The 18,509-nt window shown below is 46.6% G+C and overlaps 1 protein-coding gene across 1 annotated transcript in view; it reads right to left on the bottom strand.

Annotated features, from left to right (window-relative positions):
* The window catches only part of LOC130380927 (inactive dipeptidyl peptidase 10-like), a 206,091-nt gene that overhangs the window by 15,109 nt on the left and 172,473 nt on the right, over nucleotides 1–18,509 (bottom strand). Inside the window, exon 23 of the mRNA XM_056588357.1 lies at nucleotides 5,985–6,090. Within this exon, the coding sequence (XP_056444332.1) occupies nucleotides 5,985–6,090 (106 nt within the window). The remainder of the gene's footprint in view (nucleotides 1–5,984; nucleotides 6,091–18,509) is intronic.

Below are 18,509 nucleotides of genomic sequence, written 5' to 3'. Positions count from 1 at the left end.
GGGTCAAGAGTTGGGCTCACTGTAGTCTCTTTGTTAGCAAGACACACGGGTTTAAGTCACTCTGTCTGACGCTGGGCCAACTACGGTGCGCATGCGCATTTCGACACTACCCCCCGGGGAGTCTGGGTATTCGTGATGCCGGTTGGGAAAAAGGGGTTTATTGCCTTTTGTCAATTTGTTTCTTTTAGGTTAAGTTGGGTTAACGGGTTTGGGGTCTTTATTGTTTGTGTGTTGTTTATCGTGCGTAGTGTTGCCGCCACCGTTACCGAGACTTGCATGTCCGTTGGTTGGGTGTGCGGTGCGCTGTGTGTTACGGATGTGTGTTAAATAATGGCAGCTCTCGGGATCGTGCGGTGTATGAGGCACGAGAGTTGCGTCACCGTTTAACCTGGGCTCCCGTCTCGTGCAGAACAAGTTTGAGCATTATGTCAAACTTGTTCTGCTCTTTGGTTTGCTGCATTTAGACAGCGATTATCTGCTGCTGAACTAGCTACATGTTGCTTGTTCTATTGCTGTCTGGCATTCAGAACTGTAAAATGGAAGTTTCAAATTATTAATTTTAATAAAGTGAACTTAAAACTCGTTTTGCATTCTTTGAAATGTTTTTTTTTTTTAAATAATATTAACCTTAATTTGAAATATTAAGTTAACACCCCTGACTTATTTTTTTGAGTTTGTAAAATATAAAAATCTTAGTTGGTATAACTCTAACTTTCAAGTTTGTCTAAAGAAGAAAATCACGTTTTTGATGGGCTCAAAACTCAAAAATTGATTGCAGTAAGTTGCCTTGCAATTTTGAGTTTGCCCAACTTTTAATTTTTTACAGTGTAGAGGTTACTGAGGGCTCTGATAGGGGACTCTGGATGGAGGACACTGAGGGCTCTGGATAGAGGTCACTGAGGGCTCTGGATAGAGGGCTATGGATAGAGGGCCCTGATAGAGGGCTCTGGATATAGGACTCTGGATAGAGGGCTCTGGATGGAGGACAGAGGGCTCTGATAGAGGGCTCTGGATAGAGGGCACTGCAGGCTTTGGATACAGGGCTTGGATAGAGGGCTCTGGACAGGACTATGGCTAGAGGGCACTGAGAGCTCTGGATAGGGGGCTCTGGATAGAGGGCAATGAGGGCTCTGGATAGAAGGCTCTGGACAGGTATCTGGATAGTGGGCTCTGGATAGAGGGGACTGAGGGCTCTGGATATATGGCTCTGGATAGAGGGCACCTACGGCTCTGGATAGAGGGCCTAATGCAGGTCATAGTCCTACACCGTGTCCATTACTGCCAGACCTTCCAATATCCTCAAGTGTGGTTGAGAAATGTAACCGATGTCACACTGCAAAGCAAGAATCAGTTAAAGTCCAGACAGGCATCTTTATGTCATTCTCAAAAATATTCTCTCATCTTTGTGAGAATGACTTATCTCTGAGCAATAGCAAAAACGAGGCAACTGCTTTTTCCTCTCATATAGCCAGGAGAGGACCTTGTTGAAATGGAAATCAACCACCTTAAGCATCTGTCCGGCTTAGTAACTTCAGTATTTCCCATACATAGACCGCCACAGAATCAACACCGAGCGCCACAAATTGATTCTGCTTTTAATTATTTATTTTTTACGAGATTTTGAAATATAAATATCGTTCCGTTCATTCATTTCTGCATGCTACTCTTTCTCCCTGTCATTCTCGTTCACACACGCACACGCACAAAGAGACATGCGCGCATACATGCCGATGGTGCGCGGTCACACTACCACTTATTGGATCAACCCCGCGTATCACTGATACATGCACAGCACACACACTGACAGCGGATTCGCCCGCTCCTCCTCTCAACGCACCTACAAAGGAAAACCCGAAGCAGCGGGATATTTTGCACAGTGAAGACGGTCGGCGACATTTGGAGTTTACCAATGTTTAGCATGATATACTGTGCTCAAACACACCTGCCCAAAATGATTGTTGACTCAGAAAATATAATGTTAGCCTTATGAACTCAACCTTATTGATATTGAACATCCCGCAACCTAAGTCAGCATAGACAACGTTGGTAACGCAGCAAACGATGCGATTAATGTGAATTGTGGTTGCAGTTTAGATAGATTACGTGTTAGACTGGACACCCCCAGCCCGTTCTGCTGGAGATTTGATTTAGCTCTGCAGCAGGGGCTGGAGAAAAGCAAAACATTTATTTCTGTTTCTGATCCCCTTTTACTCGAGCCAATCACCAAGCTGGCTTTTCCCCCTTGAGCGCTATGGGCTGGTTTAACACAATGACGACAGGGAAGCGATTGCTGTGGTTGAAGGACTATTATTGGGTGTCAAGTATGGAGTTAGATTCATGCCAAAACCCCGCACACACGCAAAACGTGTTTTGCTCACACATAACGATTCACACGCACACAAAACGTGTTTTACTCACGCAAAATGATTCACACACACGCTCAGTGTGGTTTGCAAATACAAAATATCATTCACAAACTAAAGCATTTTGCTTCAGAAACAAATACAGTATGTTTTACACAAAGTACAAAAAAAATCCTTCAAGTACACAAAACAATTCTAGTACGGAACACGAAAGCTGCGCGTGGATCGGAATGCATTTGCGCACGGATCGGATTGCATTTGTGTGAGGAACAGCAAGGCGGAAAATTAGTGCCAAAAGTCACGTGACGAATAAATGTCCTGTTATTCACACTACACAACAGCAGGTGCGGTGTTGAGTCAGTTTAAGGACGCCAGGACGATCTTTTTTCTCCCCAAAATCTTTATTTGATGCCGGCCAAACGTGTGTGGATTCAACTCCATACTATGCGACTTGCCGCCCCTTTGTCACGGAATCGTACGACACGGAGAAAAGCTAGTTTGGGAGATTAAATTGAACAAAATGAGCGGCCAACAGGTGAGTCCAATGGAAGTGTCGCCACTCTGTTTTGGAATCAAATAAAGATTTTGGGGAGAAAAAAGATCGTCCTGGCGGCCTTAAACTGACTCAACACCGCCACCTGCTGTTGTGTAGTGTGAATAACAGGACATTTATTTGTCACGTGACTTTTGGCACTAATTTTCCGCCTTGCTGTTCCTCACACAAATGCAATCCGATCCGTGCGCAAATGCATTCCGATCCACGCGCAGCTTTCGTGTTCCGTACTTGTAGAATTGTTTTGTGTACTTGAAGGATTTTTTTTGTACTTTGTGTAAAACATACTGTATTTGTTTCTGAAGCAAAATGCTTTAGTTTGTGAATGATGTTTTGTATTTGCAAACCACACTGAGCGTGTGTGTGAATCATTTTGCGTGAGTAAAACACGTTTTGTGGGCGTGTGAATCGTTTTGCGTGAGCAAAACACGTTTTGCGTGTGTGCGGGGTTTTGGCATGAATCTAACTCCATAGTCAAGCAGCGAGGCTGCGAGAAAACCTATTGTTTTCGTATGTTTTCTTATTATTATTATGCTGCCATGGGAGTCTATGGCTGCCCATAGAACGCCTTAGTCAAAATATGTGGAATTTGGCACACTTATTTGGTTACATGATCCCATGAAGCAAATTTGGGGTCGCTAGCCCATGAGCTCTAGCACCACCAACAGGTCAATTGGACATGCATTCATGTTTATAACTTTTGACCCATTCATCCAATATTCACAAACAAGGTATCATTGGAATCCTTGGGCCAAGCCGAGTTCAACGCACCCTATGTCGTCATTAATGGATTTTCCGCCATCTTGGTTTACGTCAAAGACCTTCAAAATGCATCTCCTATCACAAATTTTGATAGATTTTTCAAATTCAAAACCGTTTGGCCGCTACAGTCAATCAAATTCGACTGTGAAGTCGCCAAACAGGAAGTAAGCCAATATCTCAGCAGCCCTTTGACATATCATAACCATCCTTGGTACATAGACCCATGACATCCTCATGGGGACGCTCTATGAATTTGGTGACCATTGACTTCTAGGGGGCGCTATAATTAATGAAGACGTGTTTTAACTCCTCTCTCTTCACATGAGTATATTTCAAACTTATTTTCAATGTCCGGTGATACTGTCTGACCGCCCCATATAGCTAATAAAATATTTTCCATGGCAACGTCAGAAATTGGCCGCCATGTTCAAAGTTGTCAATATCAATATAACATATCCACAGGCCATATATGATCTTCAGACCAAGCTGAACAAATGTGTGAAACGGCTTTCTGAAATTCAAAACTGTTTTGCCGTGACAGCCAATCAAACTTGACGGCAAAGCTGCCAAACAGGAAACAAGCCTGTTCTCAGCAACTCTTTAACATATCATAGCCAAACTTGCTACATAGACTCATGACATCATTCTGGGGACACCCAAACAATTTGGTGACCGTTGATCTCAGGGGGACGTCAAACAACTATGACACCATTCAGCCCACTTACAATATAAACTGCAATTCTTACTGGATTAGATGCTTCATGAACCACCTCAAGATGCTTGTTAACATTGTGTCTCTGTTAGGGATATTGCTCTTAATACCCCTACGTATTTGTGTCATTTGTTCTGTTAGGCAGACGATAATGCGCCCTTACCACTAGGGTCATTTTTCCATTTTGAACTAGAGCATAATGCTCTAGTTCATTCCACAAGCTGTCGTTATTACCGATTACGGAGACGGTCGTCATGTAGCCACCCAGCCAATTACGTCTGTCCGGCAGAATTAGTTTATCGAGTCCCATTCTGCTTGACATCCACATTGCTGCTCGCAGCTATATTTATTTTTATTATTATATTTATATTGTTGCATTGTACAATTTATTTTGTTTTACCAAAAAAGTTAAATACAGTAAATACAATACCTTGAATGTCACAGAATCTAAAGATTGCCACTAAAATTGGCCAAAAAAAATGGTAAAACTAAACTTTAACAACAATTTTGGTGAGTAATTCTCAACATGAAACTTAAAAGTCAAGTCTTCCTCCAACATAAAGTCCAGGTATTCGTATGAGCAAATTAATTCTACTGGCCTGCCAGGTAATGTATGGAGTTGGGGCAAGGAATGAAACCAGGCAGGGTTCTTGTAAACACGATTTTAGTTGTTTTCTCTTAAAGAACTTACTTTAAAGAATTAAGATTGAGCTGTATAATTTCAAATGCTTCTTGTAGCTTTAAAATTGTCTCATCAGGTGACAATAGATAAGCATACAGGTGTATATTTAACATGGCAGCTTCAGAAAGTGTGTGTTTGCACGCCACCCGCTGCACACACTCTGCATACACCCCGATGACCGACTCCACCGACCGCCACGGCACCCTGACACTCGACTGGCACCAGGGGGGCACCACACATTGCTACCTGTTCTGTGGGAAACACTGGACTTGGTGTGTTTCCTATGGTGGGAAAAGCACAATGGGATCAAGCGAAGAATTTCATTTAATCTGGGACCCTATGATACCCTCCTTCAGAAGGTTATATACCCTCCCCCTGAATGGACTGTCGCACACTCTCCTCTCCTTCCTTCTCCCCACTACCCTTTGTAAAAATGACAACGCTGTCTGACTACGTGTTGTAGTAATTATGGTCTGCTCTAATGGCGTGAGCACAGAATCGAGATGCAACAAATCAGCTGCAGAACTCTTAAGACCCTACTTTGGATTGCTGCTGTTATATTTATTTTTGGTTCCTCTCCCCCTGTTATCTCCCTTCAGGTTGGTGGGCATCATGGATTGGACATTATTTAACCATTGTTTTTGATGCCATTTTGGAGATAGTACCTTTAAAGTAAAACTGATCGACTAAACTAAACTAAACTACTCTCGCTATCTTTGTTGTACACAGGGAATGGGTTAACCTTGCAATTGTAGCACTTGTTGCTATGAAAATCCTTACTGTACCGACAGTGATATATAGTTTTTGCTTGTTTCTTTTAAATGTACTTATTGTGAGTCGCTTTGGATATAAAAGTCTGCTAAATGTAATGTAAATGTGTACAAGGTTGTGGTTCTGTGGTAACCTGCTCACCGTACATGGACCAGTCAATGACCGGAGCCTGGACGGCAGCACAATGGACAGGCTGGTCCGGACCCGCGGCCTTCAGCATCTCCAGCGCCACGTAGCCGCCGTAGCCCTGGAGCCGTGCCGCAGCGCAGGGAGGAAGGTTTTATAAAACAAACGCTGTGTGGTGAACGCTACTCTCCAAGTCTGGTGGTAACCTGAGTGCATACATGTCTGCAGTGTTGGGGGTAATGATATTACTTTTTTGGGTAATGAAGTAAAGTAATGCATTACATTTAAAATATTGGTAACTACACTGCTTTAATAGACAATAGTAACGCACTTTCCTGCGTTACCCAAGCCGTGTTTCCCTGCGTGTAAAGTTCAGATCTGTTGTGGTACGTGCATGCATGTGTGTCTGCAGCGCCTGCTTGCCTCGGCAGGTTGCCATAGCGATCAATTTGAGTGACGTAGCTGCTTGTGGGAAGGAGTGTTCAAGTGTTGGAGCGCAGAAGCATTTGACACAGAAAGACCGGCTGGTTGCAGGGTTCATTGTAGAAGACATGCTTCCCCTGTTGACTATTGAATCGCCCGGATTAGGAAAATACTAGATAAAAGACTTATGTCAAGTTGTAAAGAAATTGGCAGATTCTGAGTTTGCGGTTAGATAATAGATCATCACTGAAACATCGTTGCGACACAAATGACACCTCTAGCTAAATGAAGTAACCTAGATGACCAGCTACAACCGTGTTTTCCTCCAAATGAGCCGTCTTTAGAGAACGGTGAATTGCATTGTCTTCTATGAGCTGTCGGCTTTCAGCCGCGAGCTTAGGGACCGTCTGCAAAGGGCAAAACGACCACAATGGTCAAATTTCAATAGCGTCGCCATTATTGAATCTAGAGCCCCAAAAAGCCGAGCCACGGTACCATACGCTCTGTTTACAGTGGATGTATCGCAATGGCGAGGCGCACACAGCCTTTAATAATAATAATAATAATAATAATATATTTAATTTGTAGAGCACTTTACAGTCAGAAATCTCAAAGTGCTACATAGCTTAAGAGAGAGGAAAAAATAAATAAAGCAGGTTGTTTAAACATATAATACATAAACAGTAAAGGGGAAATTAGCAAAAGGCTTTTTTAAAAAGATAAGTCTTTCGTTTTTTTTTTTTAAAACAGCTGTAGTCTGAGGGGCCTTTGGCCGTGTTCTGTAAATATTCTAGAACACTCCGGGTGCTCCGGCGGGAGTCCTGGAGCTCTATATCTAAATAATATATTATCCATAGATATCTATATAATATAATATATATTATCACGGCCAAAAGCTGTGTGCGCCTCCAGAAGACATTATGAATCTCAAACGACTACGTCGGGTTCTCCGACGTCTCTGGTTCTTCCACGTCCATATCAATCTGAAGTAGACTGAACCACGACATGGAGGAGAGGACCGCCGTCTCGGCAGCGGCCAGCGCTTAGGCCCCACCGCCTCCTGCAGCGGGCAGCGAAGAGGCAGTGGTCCCTCGGCTTCCGGCTGCCCGCCGGCAACAATCCCTTTCTCCTCCATGTCGCATGGGGGTGTGTCTCATGGCCTTGCAGTCTTCAGTGAGGGTTTCAGTTCGCGGTTTCTGTTCGCAGGACTATTGTTTTGAACAATATCGACAATGCATTATTTATCTTTATTTTTTTACTCCCTACGAGAGTTTTGTACTTTGTTAATGCATAATAATTAAATAAAAATTATTTGAAAAAAATTGGTAGTACATACATTGGTAGTCAAGGCGGGGCCCTATTGTTGTTAAGGCGGCCTTAACCATACAGTGCGGGGGTAAAAACTGCATATTAATGTTAGAAAACCTCATAAAGTGAGATTTTCATGCCATGAGACCTTTAAAGGGGAGCTATTATGCTTTTCGACTTTTATGACCTATAAACGTTGTTATAATGATTGATAGTCATGTTTAACCATTCACAAAAAACGATGTAGATTTTCGGGAAACTCTTCCTCTCATCTGGGCGCTTTCAGCCTTCTCTGTCAACGCTCCGTTTCGTCTTTCTCCGCACCCTCACCCCCCTCCTGCCAACCCAACTCTGTTGTGATTGGTTACCTTCCTTGGAGCGCGCGGGCGGGCAGATTTGACCAGGCATATGGGGGCGTGGCAGGAGTACGTCTACGAAGATGTTTCCCGGAAATGTGAACAAGTGAATCGCAATCAATGTCCCGAGTGTTTAGCGCTCTGCACAGCCACCCCAGACTGTCAGCAATAATACGTCGAAATGCATGTAAGTCATTATTTGACACTTTAGTATGGTTAAACATGACCATCAATCATTATAACAACGTTTATAGGTCATTAAAGTCGAAAAAGCATAATAGGTCCCCTTTAAGGAATTTCAATAGCATCGCCATTATTGACTCTAGAGATATATTATTCAAAACTAAAGGTTGTAGTAAGACCATATAGAGGCCATCCCTATATGGAACAAGTTTTGGGGCTCTAGAGTCAATAATGGCAACGCTATTGGAATTGTTCCTTAAAAAGAAGTAGAGATATTTTTCAAAACTAAAGGTTGTAGTAAGACCATAGTGGCCGTGCCTATATGGAAAGAGTTGTGGGGCTCTGGAGTCAATATTGGCGAGCCTATTGAAATTTTGGCCGAATACAAATTCCTTAAAAAACAAGGAGATATATTTTTCAAAACAAAAGGTTGTAGTAAGACCATATAGAGGCCTTGCCTATATGGAGCAAGTTTTGGGGCTCTCTAGTCAATAATGGCGACGCTATTCAAATTTGACCATTGTGGTAGTTTTCTGTTTTGCACTTTGCAGACGGTCCCTAAGAACGTTTCAAAGGCTTGTAAGAAAAAAAAAGTTTCAAAGGCTTGTAAGTCTGGGTTTGAAAATGCAACACCTTGTAAAAAAGGTTTTGCAACAGTGAAAAAAGAGATTATAACCTGAATTTTTTTTTGAACATCTTCAAACATTATTTTGTGTTCTATTTTATCTTCTTCATCATTTTCACCAACACATTTTCCAAGTATTTCTTTTTTCACAAACATATTTTCAAAGTTCAAAAACTTTCACCAGCGCATTTGCAGAGTTTCAAATCTGGCACTGTTCTAACAGTGTATTTCATTGTTTCCCGGTTTTGAAACCTTGTAAATGGGATTCTGCAAACAGGTGTTCATACATTGAGAAATAATTTTTGAAAGGTTGAATATTTATTTTTAAAAACTTGTAAAGGTGTAAATTTACACCATTGAAATGTATTTTTTTTCAGAACTGACTTTTCAACACTGACTTTTCAGAGATTTGACCACACAGGCGCAAGCTTTGAGTCACGTGATTATTGGCAGTGTTCTGTCGCGCATTCGTTTTCATGTAGGCTACGCCGCCTAGGCTTCGCCTTATGGGCTTGAACATTTCAACTATGCACCAATCAGCATGGGCACCACCCACATTTCCCACGGTATCATGTCTATATAAGGCGGTGTATACCGTCGCTCATCCTCCCTTTTCTTTCAGCCCTTGTGCTTATAAGCGGAAAATCAAGAATACATTAAGATGACTTCGACAAAACGGATCTCCCAAGCCGGTGGCAGCGGCTCGGGCGAGGCCATGGACAAACGGCCCTTTTCAGGGCCACCTGAGAGCGCTCCTAGAGCTAGGCCCTTTTCAGGGCCCCTATGCTCCTCCTGTCCCGCCTCCCTGACACCGGGTGACGGGCACTTGGCGTGCTTTCGGTGCCTCGGCGCCGACCACTCCGCGGCTGCTATGGCGACTCCCGTCTCCTGTGTCACCTGCCGGGAGCTGCCTTAAGAGGGGATCCTCTCCAGGCATCTCTTCTTTTCCCCTTTGGTGGACCTCGCTGAGGCCATCGACCTGTTCAGGGCCGGGGCCCCTGACCTGGACGACGACGGCGGCATCATCGACGTCGACGATCTTGTTGGCCTTGGTTTCTGCCAAGCGGGCCGGTGAGCTAACTGCTCTGTCTGTCAGCCCGAGTTGCTTGTTGCTAAACGAGGACAGCTCCTTCGCGTTGCGCAGACCTAATCCTGCGTTCCTCCCGAAGAACATTAATAGTTATTTTCGGTCGAGGGATATTGTGCTTAAGGCATTTCACCCCCCGCCTCATTCTAGTGAGGCGGAGTTGCATCTCCTGTGCCCGGTGCGGGCATTGGCTATGTGCGTGAATCGCTCGGCCGCGTTCCGCTCCACACAACAGTTGTTTGTGTGTTATAACGACGCTAGCAGGGGCCGCGCTCAGCGGTTTTCTCGCTGGATATGTGAGGGTGTTTGCTTAGCCTACTCGCGGCAGGGCTTGGCGCCACCGTTGAGCGTTAAAGCTCACTCCACACGGAGCGTGGCCGCTTCGACGGCTCTACTCAAGGGCGTTTCGGTGGAAGACATCTGCACGGCAGCGTCTTGGTCTTCCCCCGGCCCCTTTTCAGTTTTTCACATGTTAGACATGTCCAGGGGTTCACTCTGCAACTCTGTGCTGGAGTCCGGGACCCCTTTTACGGCTTAAGAATATAGACATGTTCTTTAAAGCAGCGTGGTTGGATTTCCTCTCGCCGGCTGGCGAGTTGGACTTGACAACCAGTCTTACTCTCCCACCGTTTTTCAAATGAAAAACAGGCTAGGGGGTTTTTCTATTGGCCCGCCAATTGTGAGGTGTTTTTTGTTTGCCAGTATGGCACTCCCGCCGTTTCTTTCAAATAAGAAACAGCCGAGAGAGACCCCTTATTGGAGAGCCGGATTCCGTAGCTCCGCCCCCGGTGGTAGCGGACCTAATGGAAACCGTATTGCTCTGGTTTTTCTTTTCCTTTTCATGGGTTCCATGAAGCACGGATTAGAGCTGTCGTCTTTACAGACTCACTTTTTTCTCTCTTGATCATTGCCTTGCTTGATCTAGGAGGAATTCGTTTTTTATTAAGCTGTTGTGTTTTACGTAAAGACCGTTCGGCCGAACGGCAGTACATGGTAACTAAAGAGCGATATTCCTTATGCCACCTGCGTCCTACGCTTCTGGTGCGTGCCTCCATGTTGCCTCTTTCCCCCCCTCAGTAGTGGCTGTAGGTTGGCGGTCGGACGGCGTGTTCACATGGCCTCTGGTCTTCCTGCTTCTAAGAAGCGGCGTCCCTTGGAGCCTCGTGGACGGACCAGAGACTCATTGCACGAGCCCGTAAATACGGCCGCTTGTACCGGTCTCCTGGTTCCCCACATTATCCCCTCTACCTCCCTTCCACAGTTTGTGGAAGGTGAGGAGACGGGTCCGCGCGCTGTGGCTACAGCCTGGGGACAGCGCACGGACACAGGCGCGGCGACCGGGCAGCTCGCTCCCTGTTCGACGGGCACGAGCGCGACGTCTAGACAGCTCGTTGTTCTTACAGCGGCTGGTTCTGGTACATCTCCTACGCTCGCTGAGCCTCCTCCCTTTCATGGGAAGCCCCCCTTGGTTCACACACAGTGTGGAGGCGGTAGGGGCCGAGGAATACGGGTTATTCCTGGACGGTGTTCCTCAGCTGTCGGCTCACCCTCTCTCCGACCGCTATGCGTGTTGGCAAGAGCGGTGCGTTCTACCATCGTGGTTGGACAACACGTTGAGATGGGGCCATCCCATACAGTTCAAGCGTCGTCCCCCACCCTTTATGGGGTTGGTGGAGACCCCGCTACGGGACCCGGCTGCGAGCACGGCTCTGGCAGCAGAGGTGGCCCGTCTCTTGGTGAAGGGGGCCATCACTGTCGTTCCCCCCCACGAGTCTCACCTAGGGTTTTATTCCTGCTACTTCCTGGTTTCCAAGAAGTCAGGGGAAAAGAGACCTATTCTGGATCTTCGCATGTTCAACAGATTCGTTGCCGCGAGGAAATTCAGAATGCTCACCGTTGGAGCGTTGCTCCGGTGTGTGAGAGAGGGCGATTGGTTCACATCCCTGGATCTCAAGGATGCTTACTTCCACGTCCCTGTTCGGCAGGCGCACAGGAAGTTTCTCTGCTTTGCCTTTATGGGGATGGCATACGAGTACCAGTGTCTGCCGTTCGGCTACTCCCTGGCTCTGCGCACCTTCTCAAAGTGTGTGGAGACGGCGTTGGAACCGCTCAGGAGTCAGGGAAAGAGGATTCTCTTCTACCTAGACAACCTACTTATTCTGAGCAACTCAGAGGAGGCCGCGAGAAGGGACACCATGTTGGTGATAAACCATCTCTCCTTCCTGGGTTTTGCCATCAACTGGGAAAAGAGCTCCCCGCTCCCCAGCCGGCAGACAGTCTACTTGGGGCTTTGCCTAGACTCAGCCACCACGACTGCGATGCTTTCGCCTCCTCGGCGAGACACCATCCTGTCGGCGCTCTCCCATTTTCACGTTTGCAGAAACGTGACCGCACTGTCCACCATGCGCCTGTTAGGGCTGATGGCAGCTGCCCACCCCGTGGTCCCCCTGGGTCTGCTTTTTATGCGCAGACTCCAGTGGTGGTTTGCTCGCCAACGGTTGGACACCAGGCAACACAAGCTCAGGGTGCTCCTCGTTCCCCGTTCGGTGTCGCCAGACCTGGAATATTGGGAAAACCCCCCCGCCCTTCTCAGGGGTGTTCCCCTGGGCAGGGTGGTGTCCTACGTAGTGGTCGCCACACGGACGCCTCGTTGACGGGTTGGGGAGGAACGTGCCTCTCTCACTCGGTCGGAGGCGAGTGGCGCACGCCCCCTGCAGCACACATAAATGTGTTGGAGCTCGACGCTGTGAGGAAAGTGCTGTTGCATTTCTTTCACCTGGTGCGCGGCCGCCACGTTCTGATCAGGACAGACAGCGTGTCGGCGGCGGCGTACATCAACAGACAGGGGGGAGTCCGCTCCCCTGCTCTCCACCGAAAGGCGGTTGAGCTCTGGCTTTGGGCAGCCGTTTCGGCTGGCCATGCAGGCTGTGATGGTGGACCGATCTTCAGCCATCCACTGGTCAAGAGATTTTTGCATGGGGCTAGACGGGTTAGGCCTGTTTAACGTGTGCTTACACCACGCTGGGATCTCCCCACTGTGTTGCGCGGATTGTCCAGGGATCCTTTCGAGCCTCTTTCTCCGGCCCCTTTGGATGCCCTGTCCTTTAAGACAGCGCTCTTGTTGGCCTTGGTTTCTGCCAAGCGGGCCGGTGAGCTAACCGCTCTGTCTGTCAGCCCGAGTTGCTTGTTGCTAAACGAGGACAGCTCCTTCGCGTTGCTCAGACCTAATCCTGCGTTCCGCATTAATAGTTCTTTTCGGTCTAGGGATATTGTGCTTAAGGCTTTTCTAGTGAGGCGGAGGCGGAGTTGCGTCTCCTGTGCCCGGTGCGGGCATTGGCTATGTACGTGAATCGCTCGGCCGCGTTCCGCTCCACACAACAGTTGTTTGTGTGTTATAGCGACGCTAGCAGGGGCCGCGCTCTCTCTAAGCAGTGGTTTTCTCGCTGGATATGTGAGGGTGTTTGCTTAGCCTACTCTCGGCAGGGCTTTGCGCCACCGTTGGGCGTTAAAGCTCACTCCACACGCAGCGTGGCCGCTTCAACGGCTCTACTAGAGGGCGTTTCGATGGAAGACATCTGCGCGGCTGCGTCTTGGTCTTCCCCCGGCCCCTTTGTCCGTTTTTTACATGTTAGACATGTCCAGGGGTTCACTCTGCAACTCTGTGCTGGAGTCCGGGACCCCTTTTACGGCTTAAAGAATATAGACATGTTCTTTAAAGCGGCGTGGTTGGATTTCCTCTCGCCGGCTGGCGAGTTGAACTTGACTACCAGTCTTACTCTCCCACCGTTTTTCAAATGAAAAACAGGCTAGGGTTTTTTTCTATTGGCCCGCCAATTGTCAGGTGGTTTTTGTTTGCCAGTATGGCACTCCCGCCGTTTCTTTCAAATAAGAAACGGCCGAGAGAGACCCCTTAATGGAGAGCCGGATTCCGTAGCTCCGCCCCCGGTGGTAGCGGACCTAATGGAAACCGTATTGCTCTGGTTTTTCTTTTCCTTTTCATGGGTTCCATGAAGCACGGATTAGAGCCGGAGTCTTTACAGACTCACTTTTTTCTCTCTTGATCATTGCCTTGCTTGATCTAGGAGGAATTCGTTTTTTATTAAGCTGTTGTGTTTTACACATCCTTGGCTTTTTGAGTCTTAATGTGCTCTGGTGACTTAAGTCGTTTTGACTGGGGTCCAGCAGGAGTACATTGATCAGGCTCCGCTCGCAGCTTCACCTTAGCCCATAAGGCGAAGCCTAGACGGCGTAAACTACATGAAATAGAACGATAGTTATGTTATTATAACTCAGTTCTATGATTGTAGGCGTATCCGTCTAGTTTCCCACCTGCTGTACCCTCCAAATGCTGAAAGAATAGCGTGGAGGATGAGCGACGGGATACACCGCCTTATATAGACACGATACCGTGGGAAATGTGGGCAGTGCCCACGCTGATTGGTGCATGGTTGAAATTTTCAGTGCGTGCAAGCACGCACTGAAGCCCATAAGGCGAAGCCTAGACGGCTACGCCTACAATCATAGAACTAGAGTTATAATAACATAACTCTAGTTCTAATAACTAATCTCATAACTTTTTTTTTTCAATGTCCCTTTACCGTACCCGGATGGTTCCAGGAAATGGAGAAAAAAAATCCACCGCGCAGGACGCTTGTTATTCTTGAATTTTTTTTTAAGGTTATAATCTCTTTTTTCAGTGTTGCAAAACCTGTTTTACAAGGTGTTGAGTTTTCACACCCAGACTTACAAGCCTTTGAAACTTTTTTTTTCAGGTTTGAATTATGGCAAGATACTGGCTCCATACGGATCAGGGTGGAGTAGTGCCGTGCTAGTGGCAGTGTTTTCAAATTGTTTATTAGTGAAAGTTGTTGGCTTCAGAACAGCGGCTAAATGAGATTTCTGAATTGGTTTTGGGTTGTTCAGCTTGGGTGTTGCGGGGATCTGTTTGTAGGGATATTTCCCGACGGCCTGTATAGGTCCGGGAACGATATCCCTGCACAGGTCTGTGCAACTCAGCTGTTCGATCTGACGTTCGGGTGCTGAGTTGGGGAGTGCCTAAATCAGCGTCGGCCCATGCCGACGGGAGCGGAATAGGATGGGGGTGGAGGGGAATGGAGTACAGTGGTCGAGGATAGACCCAAAAGGAAAGAGAGAGGATATCAGTCTCCAGACAGTGATGTGGATAATCCACAGGCCAAAGCAATGAGACCATGCAAAAAAAGTGATGATGGGTTTAAGGTTCTAATCAAAGTGAAGGGAGGTGTTGGGTTTTCTGCTGCTAGTCCCCTTAAATTGTAGCCTGGCACCGCCCACCTACCTACTTCCGCTCAATTTTCATTTCACTTCAGTAATAGGTCTGGGTCTGCTTCATATGCATGGGTTTCCTTGGAAGCCAGATTTTTGGCGGTCCAATCAGCGAACAGTGGGAGTGGCTGAGAACAATGACGTTAAATCAGCTCTCGTTGACGGATCTTCACGCACAGTGTTTGGTTTGTTCACAGCCTGGTCGCAACGTGATTCCCGGCCAAACATTAGTGATTGGTTATGGCAGATCCAGAGTGGCACTGGGCATATCCAATAGTTTTAAACTTCAACAGACACCCGCCTTCAAGTGAGTTAACGTTTGTCAATTGGGTAGGGTCCAGGCTCTCTGTACAAATGAAATGAAGTACGAGAGTCTGGTAGGACCAGGCTACTTAAATTGACTAATGAATTTAAAAAAAGAGATGGGTGATGTAATGCATGCCTCTATTCTGCAAAATGGGATGATTTATATCATTTGCAAGTCTGCAAGGCATCAAGACAAGGTGCTTAAGATAAAAAATGTGCTGGGTAAGGGAGTGGAGGTGTTCAACAGACAGATTAGTACAGAGGTTAAAGGAGTTGTGTATAATGTGTCCTTGAAAATGTCTGAGCAAGAGTTGTTATCTTGTCTGAAGGGGGCTAATGTCACAGCTGCAAAGCGCATGGGAAAGGGTGAGAATGGAAGAGGAACCACACCTGTCCTTCTTACCTTTAAAGATGATGTGGTTCCTAAGAGAGTCATTTTGGGATATATGAGTTGTCCAGTGAGAGTATGAAAGACCTCCTCTGAGATGCTTTAAGTGCCAGAGAAATGGCGATGTCAAAGCTGTGTGTAGAGGAAAGCAAAGGTGTGGACGATGTAGCAAGGATCATGATGGAAAAGAGTGCAATGAACCTGTGGTAACTGTGGAGGTGATCACCCGGCTTCCTTCAGGGGGTGTCAAAACTATGTCAAAGCAGATAATGTTGAATGATTAAAGAAGGAAAACAAAATATCTTATGCAGAGGCAGCCAGAATGGTGGAGGAGAACAGGGTTGGCAGTCAAATTCAAAGTCAAAGTATGGCTGTTGCAAGAGATGTTGCAAAGGGGCATGCTATAGCTGGAAATGATGATTCAGTTTTGATAAGCAAGAAAGGGCTACTGGCATTCATGGTTGAAGCAATGTGGAGGGTTCAAATGGTCCTCATCCTTATCCTCATCGTCATCCGCTTATCCGGGGTCGGGTCGCGGGGGAGGCAGCTCAAGCAGGGGGCCCCAGACTTCCCTTTCCCGGGCCACATTGACCAGCTCTGACGGGGGGATCCCGAGGCGTTCCCAGGCCAGTGTTGAGATATAATCTCTCCACCTAGTCCTGGGTCTTCCCCGAGGTCTCCTCCCCACTGGACGTGCCTGAAACACCTCCCAAGGGAGGCGCCCAGTGGGCATCCTTGCCAGATGCCCGAACCACCTCAGCTGACTCCTTTCTAAGTAAAGGAGCAGCGGCTCTAATCCGAGTTCCTCACGGATGGCTGAGCTTCTCACCCTATCCTTAAGGGAGACGCCAGCCACCCTTCTGAGAAAACTCATCTCGGCCGCATGTACCCACAAGTCATCATCACCCAACCCTCATGACCATAGGTGAGGATAGGAACGAAGATCGACCGGTAGATCGAGAGCTTTGCCTTGCGGCTCAGCTCTCTTTTCGTAACAACGGTGCGGTAAAGCGAACGCAATACCGCCCCCGCTGCTCCGATTCTCCGGCCAATCTCATGCTCCATAGTACCCTCACTCGCGAACAAGACCCCGAGGTACTTGAACTCCTTCACTTGGGCTAAGGACTCATTTCCTACCCGGAGTAAGCAATCCACCGGTTTCATGCTAAGAGTCATGGCCTCAGATTTAGCGGTGCTGATCCTCATCCCAGCCACTTCACACTCGGCCGCCAGCCGATCCAGTGAGTGCTGAAGGTCACAGGCCGATGATCCAATGAGGACCACATCATCTGCAAAAAGCAGTGACAAGATCCTCAGACCACCGAACTGCAACCCCTCCCCACCACGACAACGCCTCGATATCCTGTCCATGTATATCACAAACAGGATTGGTGACAAGGCGCAGCCCTGGCGGAGACCAGCACCCACTGAGAACGAAACTGATTGGCTGCCGAGGACGCAAACACAGCTCTCGCTTTGGGAGTACAGAGATTGGAGGCAAAGAAAAAATCTGATGTGGCACGAGAAATTGCTTCTGCTGCAGAAAGGCTGCTAGGTTTCAAGGGAATAAATCCTAAAGAAATATGGGAGTTTACCTACACTCAGGAGAGTGAAGATCAAAGGTCAAATGGAAGTCATCATCCAGGCTTGGATGATAATGAGGAAGAGGAAATGGAAAGTACATATGGGAATTCCGATGGGGATTAGTGTCCTTTGTATTATGTTTTATATAATGCAATGGAATGCTAGGAGTCTAATTGCAAATGGGCAAGAGTTTAAACACATGTTAGATGGGCTTGAAGAAAAACAGAAATAATTTGCATTGAGGAAACTTTGTTAAAACCAATACTTGATTTTAGAATACCGGGATGTAAATGTGAAAGGAGAGATCGAGAGAATACAGCAGGAGGGGGGTGTGCAACTTTCACAAGAAATGGAATTCAGTATAGAAGAATATAAATGAATACAGTGTTAGAATGTGTTACCACAGAAGTATGGACTGACAGAGGGAAAATCACCATTGTCAATTTGTATAACCCCAAGTCAAGTTAAAGGATAATCATTTTCAGGAAATTGTGGATAAGATTAGTGAACCAATGGTGTGGGTTGGGTATTTTAATGCTCATGGATTTATCATTAATAGATAGTGAGAAAGGGGTAGATCAGTGGAATAATTCTTCTGGTCAGATGCAGTACAGAATATTCCTAAGAAAAAAGTTCCTATAAGAAGATCAACGGCTCCATGGTGGACCGAAGAATGTAACGATGCAGTCCGAGCTAAAATAGGGCCTATAAAAGGTTGAGGAAACATCTATTAGAGAGCTATGCTATTGAGTATAAGAGACTTAGAGCTAAGGCTAGACGTGTCATCAAGGAGGCAAAGAAACAAAGTTGGAGACTTTTTTGTTGTAAATTAGGACCGCATACGCCCATAAAAAAGATTTGGAGTCTTATTCATAGAATGACAGGGGTTTTTCAGCAGACATCAGTCCCTGTCCTTCACTGTGATGGAATTGTAGCTATAAATAACAAAGAAAAAGCAAATATGTTAGTTAAGCAA

This window comes from Gadus chalcogrammus, chromosome 4 (genome assembly GCF_026213295.1).
Source record: "Gadus chalcogrammus isolate NIFS_2021 chromosome 4, NIFS_Gcha_1.0, whole genome shotgun sequence".
In the NCBI taxonomy this organism is placed as follows: Eukaryota; Metazoa; Chordata; class Actinopteri; order Gadiformes; family Gadidae; genus Gadus; species Gadus chalcogrammus.
Note: the sequence above shows the minus strand (reverse complement) of the source record. Positions and strands in the feature narration are given on the sequence as shown.